Source organism: Rutidosis leptorrhynchoides, chromosome 6 (genome assembly GCF_046630445.1).
Source record: "Rutidosis leptorrhynchoides isolate AG116_Rl617_1_P2 chromosome 6, CSIRO_AGI_Rlap_v1, whole genome shotgun sequence".
Classification (NCBI taxonomy): Eukaryota; Viridiplantae; Streptophyta; class Magnoliopsida; order Asterales; family Asteraceae; genus Rutidosis; species Rutidosis leptorrhynchoides.
Window position 1 is genome coordinate 334,783,570 of NC_092338.1, and position 6,623 is coordinate 334,790,192.

General features: G+C 31.6%; 1 protein-coding gene across 1 annotated transcript; it reads right to left on the reverse strand.

Moving 5' to 3' along the window:
- Positions 1–420: 420 nt before the first annotated feature.
- On the reverse strand, positions 421–2,357 carry LOC139852549 (large ribosomal subunit protein P2-like). The gene is made up of 4 exons (XM_071841847.1): positions 2,269–2,357; positions 1,873–1,961; positions 788–1,017; positions 421–648 (listed from the first exon to the last, which is right to left on the reverse strand). Exons 2-4 carry the CDS (start codon positions 1,958–1,960, stop codon positions 622–624), a joined length of 345 nt encoding a protein of 114 aa, XP_071697948.1. The 5' UTR covers position 1,961; positions 2,269–2,357; the 3' UTR covers positions 421–621.
- Positions 2,358–6,623: the final 4,266 nt, after the last annotated feature.

Sequence of the window (6,623 nt, forward strand, 5' to 3'; positions counted from 1 at the left end):
ATATTTTCTATATAAATACAAGATCAAAATAGGTTAACGCAGACAAATCATACACACATGGCTTTCCATCTTAAAGGTGTGAAAAAAACAACAATAAGATTCGAAGAGCATTATGTAAGCACAAGAAGGATAATTCAAGTCACACTCAAAAGCATTTGCAAGAATGGGTTCATAGTAACTATGGCTTGCAGGAATTATTAATTTATATTTTATATGGGGTCTAATGAAACTATCAAAATTGTATTATCATATAAATTTAGCAAATTACTAATTTAGCACCCTATCCCCGAGTCGGAACCGGCAAAAAATATTATCTTAGAGAGTTTATTAAATAATCGAGTATTAATTTATAGAGTTTCTACTGTAGTAATCTTTTACAGTATAGAACACGGTAATCTTTATTCATTCCGTTTGTTTGATTTTTATTTATGACAAATTAACGTAACTAATGACATAAGAAATTCAAAACCACTTTGATAAAGTAAGAACCTCAGATCTTCAACTAAACCTTAAATCCAAGACTATTACATGGTCTTACATAATCAGTTTGACATTAAAACTAGAAACAATAACAAAATTCCATTACGTAAACATAAAACAATAGACAAACCACCTTTTCTTTTAGTCAAATAAGCTGAAGCCCATATCCTGCATAAACAAAACAATCACAAAAAAACGTTTCATTATTTACAAGCCTTTTTTACTTTAACAAAGAGTGATTAACATTCAAGCACGAGATAAAATGAACTACAAAAGAGTAACGCATGGAAGAAGAAGAAAAGCTTACATCATCAGACTCCTCTTTCTCTTCAACCTTCTCTTCTTTCTTCGACTCAGCAGCAGCTGCTGGTGCAGCACCGCCACCACTGGCGGCAGCAGCAACTGCAACACCACCACCACCACCTGACGGAACCGAAGCTAACTTTTCTCTTCCAGATGCAATCAGCTCGGTAATATCTTTACCCTTGACTTCAGACAAGAGCAAGCTGATTCTCTCATCATCAGCATCGGCTCCAACTGCACACAATCAGTTAACTGATAAGTTACTAAGCATACAATTCATCTCATAGCCCAGACACTTTTAGATTGAATAATACAAACCATTCAAACTAAAATATCAAATAAGACATTTACATGCTTGAAAAATCCAAATAGTTAAGACACACTTATACTGCATAATCAAAAGTATAAAAAAAGATAATGCATCATCAAACAATTTTAAGACGATGACAACACTAGCAGTAAAATCAACTATTATTCAATACACAATTTTTGTAATACAATTAGGTGAGCTAGTGAAAATCTAAACCTATAAAAGTTGCAAGTAAACAAGGATCACTAAAATAACAAAGCAGGTTAAAACAAGCACAAATATATATCACCCACAAGCAAGGGTGTTAAAAAGTCGATTGGACTACATTCTCCACTAGGCTCAAATGCAACTCGTTTATAATTTTATAATATATATAATTATAATTATTATATTAAGTTATATTGTTGTCAAAATAATAAGTATAATTAAAATTAATACATAATGTATACAAATAAGAGACTCCTTTCTGCTTGCAAGCTTGTTCCATATATGAATCTCTAGCTTGTGCTCATTTATTAAGCGATATTTAAAACATGTTCAAGATCAAACTTGAGCTCTTTTAGGGTTTTTCGGCTCATTTACACCCCACCCAAAAGCCACAACTAGCAAGTACTGTATAATAATACAAATATGTATGTAACACAAAGTTTGCAGCTTGATCAAACAATTATATATATATATATATATATATATATATATATATATATATATATATATATATATATATATATATATACAATATTTAATTTAATTTAATTTAATACTACTAAAGAGCATACCTGAACCGAGAATGTTCTTTAAATCTTCAGCAGAAGGGGAGGTGTTACCTCCCAAAAGAGCCAACAAATAAGCAGCAATAACCTTCATTCTATACCAATTTTAAACATAACAAATATATTCAATTAACAGGTCACATTTCAACATCAATTACAATTACATCAAAACACGCATTCTATAAATTATGCAACTTACTGAATAAATCAAAATAGTTCATTTTCCAAAAAAAAAAAAAAAAAAAAAAAAAAAAAATTAATATTTACATTTTGATGGTTAGATCGAACAATTTATACATATGATATATAAACATAAATCAATCTATACGAGACTCGCATTTCAAATTATACATAAAACAGTCAATAAACCTAATTTAGTAATCTGGAGAAGAATTAAGGTACCTGTGATTTAGGTGTTACAGCCGCTGATAATCGTTATTTTAGAAAATGGGCGTTAGGGTTCAACAGGCACCTTGAAACCCTAATCGTCTATTCCTTCTTATAAATACTGCTTAATTTCTTAATTTTATGGGCTTCTTTCGGTAGACTTCTTAATGGGCTGGGTGGCCCATTTTTATCCTCAAAGTGTTTAATAACGATATTTCTTTCAACTTACGAACTTTTAAAAATGACTCATGACCATGCACCACGCACCATGGATTGTGTGTATTGCTCGATATGTAGTGCGTATCGTCCAAGGTTACTTGCAACTCGCACTACTTATCACGCAACACGCACCGAGTGTGGTGATTTGTGTGGTATGTGATGCTTGTTAACTTGCTATATTTTTTTTTTAATCCTTTTTGTGTGTTTTAAAAATAAATATTAATGCATAAACATTTCAAACCAACATAATATTTAGTATACTTAGAATTCTAACTACAAAAAATATAAATCACTGACTACTGAGCCGATTTAGTCGGCTTCTTCGTCTTCACCTGCTAGATCGTCGGGGGATTTCGGATATTAAGCCGGGCTCTGAATAAGACATGTAACAGCTAGTTTCTGTACAATGAAGCGACAAGGCTGGGCTTCCTGACTATCGGGTATTTGCTAATACGCACAACTCGCTCCTTATGCAGGCAAATCCACACGCCACATTCGCCACGAGGACCATCCTGCTGTAGAACTGTCTCACATCGGAGGATCAAGTCCAAAGTATCTGTGTCTGCCGGTGTGAGAATGTCGTTATCCTTTCCAAAATCGAAGCCCATTTAAAAAGTGGGCAGGTACGTGACGAAGTCCCTAATCAACCGCTCTTGCTCGTCTACCCCAGAGTGCAATAAACTATCATAAATGATGACTGTATGTAGGTGATATCCCACTCTAGTAGCATATAGTGGTGGATGACCGACATATGTACATGGACAAGTACCTATGTCAGATTTCATATTATATTTTTAAATTTTTTTGTACATTTACTTACCTGCTCACATACCCACCAAGATATATAAGAATACATTTTGATGTTACCGAACGACATATGATCCATATCAAGGTCCTCATGCTCTTTCTCGCCGATACAGAACTCGTAGTACTTTTCCACTGATTCAAGAAACAAAGGGGCATTACAGTTCATCTCCTCTCTTCCAAAGTAACGCGCATCTCCGTCAACATTAGCCCGATCATCCTCCGGCGATAGATTTGCAACCTGTAGGCTCATCATCATTGTATTGTGTAAAAAGAATTATAGTTAGAATCATAATTATAGTAAAAATAGTTATACTACTTCGTAACATATTTATATTAAATATAGTTATATTTGACTTACCAAAGTTTCCAGTTCCTTGTTGCCGACATATCCATGTAATTTGCCCCAATACTCCTCTATATCTAAGTAATCCTAAAAAGGCGTGCATGGTATAAACATGTTTGATGCGTAAAATTGAGGATAAAATTATGAATGGAAAATACTCAAAAAAGACTAAAACACAACTAGGCAAGTGTGTACCTAATCGTATGGTAGTATAGTATTGGTATAGTCTCAAGTATCGTCCACAAAACGGTTCTAACGCAGTTCAAGGTTATTAAGCTAGTAATGAATAAAAAAACAAAAGGAAGCAAAACAAGTAAATAATTAGGGGTGGTTGTAAAACGATCGACCAATCAAAGTTAAGATAAAGTAAAAAACGATATTTTCGTGTTTTATGAAATGTCCCGTTCATATTGATTATAAACGTTCCATATTAATTGATTTCGTCGCGAGGTTTTGACCTCTATATGAGACGTTTTTCAAAGACTGCATTCATTTTTAAAACAACCATAACCTTTATTTTATCTATAAAGGTTTAAAAAGCATTACGTAGATTATCAAATAATTATAATCTAAAACACAGTGTGTTTACACATGACCATTACATAATGGTTTACAATAAGAATATATTACATCAAAAATAAGTTTCTTAAATGCAGTTTTTACATAATATCATACAAGCATGGACCCCAAATCTTGTCCTTATTTTAGTATGCAACAGCGGAAGCTCTTAATAATCACATGAGAATAAACATGCTTAAAACGTCAACAAAAATGTTAGTGAGTTATAGGTTTAACATATATATTATCAAATCATAATAATAGACCACAAGATTTCATATTTCAATATACATCACATACATAGAGATAAAAATCATTCATATGGTGAACACCTGGTAACCGACATTAACAAGATGCATATAAGAATATCCCCTATCATTCAGGGAAATCCTTCGGACATGATAAAAATGAATTCGAAGTACTAAAACATCCGGTACTTTGGATGGGGTTCGTTAGGCCCAATAGATCTATCTTTAGGATTCGCGTCAATTAGTAGATCGGTTTACTAATTCTTAGGCTACCAAGCAAAAGGGGCATATCCAGCTTCGATCATTCACCCATATAATGTAGTTTCATTTACTTGTGTCTATTTCGTAAAACATTTATAAAACTGCATGTATTCTCTTCCCAAAATATTAGATTTTAAAAGTGGGACTATAACTCACTTTCACAGATTTTTACTTCGTCGGGAGTAAGACTTGGCCACTGGTCGATTCACGAACCTATAACAAATATATACATATATATATATATATATATATATATATATATATATATATATATATATATATATATATATATATATATATATATATATATATATATATATATATATATCAAAGTATGTTCAAAATATATTTACAACATTTTTAATACATTTTGATGTTTTAAGCTTATTAAGTCAGCTGTCCTCGTTAGTAACCTACAACTAGTTGTCCATAGTTAGATGTACAGAAATAAATTGATATATATTATCTTGAATCAATCCACGACCCAGTGTATACACGTCTCAGGCTAGATCACAACTCAAAGTATATATATTTTTGAAATCAACCTCAACCCTGTATAGCTAACTCAAACATTACTGCATATAGAGTGTCTATGGTTGTTCCAAATAATATATATACATGTGTCGATATGATATGTCAAAACATTTGCATACGTGTCTATGGTATCCCACGATTACATAATATATTAGAATACATGTATAATACAATATAAGTTAGCTAGAATATGATTTGTATAGAATTGTTACAATATTTCCCGTAGCTATAACAATCAAAAAAATATCCAATCTTGTTTTACCCATAACTTCTTCGTTTCAAATCCGTTTTGAGTGAATCAAATTGCTATGGTTTCATATTGAACTATATTTTATGAATCTAAACAGAAAAAGTATAGTTTTATAGTCGGAAATATAAGTTACAAGTTATTTTTGTAAGAGGTAGTCATTTCAGTCGAAAGAACGACGTCTTGATGACCATTTTGAAAAACATACTTCCACTTTGAGTTTAACCATGATTTTTAGATGTAGTTTCATGTTCATAAGAAAAATCATTTTCCCAGAAGAACAACTTTTAAATAAAATTTTATCATAGCTTTTAATTATCAAACCCAAAACAGCCCGCGGTGTTACTACGACGGCGTATGTCCGGTTTTACGGTGTTTTTCGTGTTTCCAGGTTTTAAATCATTTAGTTAGCATATCATATAGATATAGAACATGTGTTTAGTTGATTTTAAAAGTCAAGTTAGAAGGATTAACTTTTGTTTGCGAACAAGTTTAGAATTAACTAAACTATGTTCTAGTGATTTCAAGTTTAAACCTTCGAATAAGGTAGTTTTATATATATGAATCGAATGATGTTATGAATATCATTACTACCTCAAGTTTTGTGGATAAACCTACTGGAAATGAGAAAAATAGGTCTAGCTTCAAAGGATCCTTGGATGGCTTGAAAGTTCTTGAAGCAGAATCATGACACGAAAACAAGTTCAAGTAAGATTTCCACTCGAAATAAGATTACTATAGTTATAGAAATTGAATCAAAGTTTGAATATGAGTATTACCTTGTATTAGAAAGATATCTTACTGTAAATAAGAAAGATTTCTTGAGGTTGGATGATCACTTTACAAGATTGGAAGTAAGCTAGCAAACTTGGAAGTATTCTTGATTTTATGAAACTAGAACTTATAGAATTTATGAAGAACACTTAGAACTTGAAGATAGAACTTGAGAGATATCAATTAGATGAAGAAAATTGAAGAATGAAAGTGTTTGTAGGTGTTTTTGGTCGTTGGTATATGGATTAGATATAAAGGATGTGTAATTTTGTTTACATGTAAATAAGTCATGAATGATTACTAATATTTTTGTAATTTTATGAGATATTTCATGCTAGTTTCCAAATGATGGTTCTTACATATGTTAGATGACTCACAT

Bases quoted from the DNA above. Each gene is read 5' to 3' on its own strand.
- LOC139852549 (XM_071841847.1), bottom strand. From the start codon at position 1,960: ATGAAGGTTATTGCTGCTTATTTGTTGGCTCTTTTGGGAGGTAACACC. The intron at 1,018-1,872 runs GTATGCTCTTTA...GATTGTGTGCAG, and splicing joins AAAGAACATTCTCGGTTCAG to TTGGAGCCGATGCTGATGAT. The intron at 649-787 runs GTAAGCTTTTCT...TTGTTTATGCAG, and splicing joins AGAAAGAGGAGTCTGATGAT to GATATGGGCTTCAGCTTATT.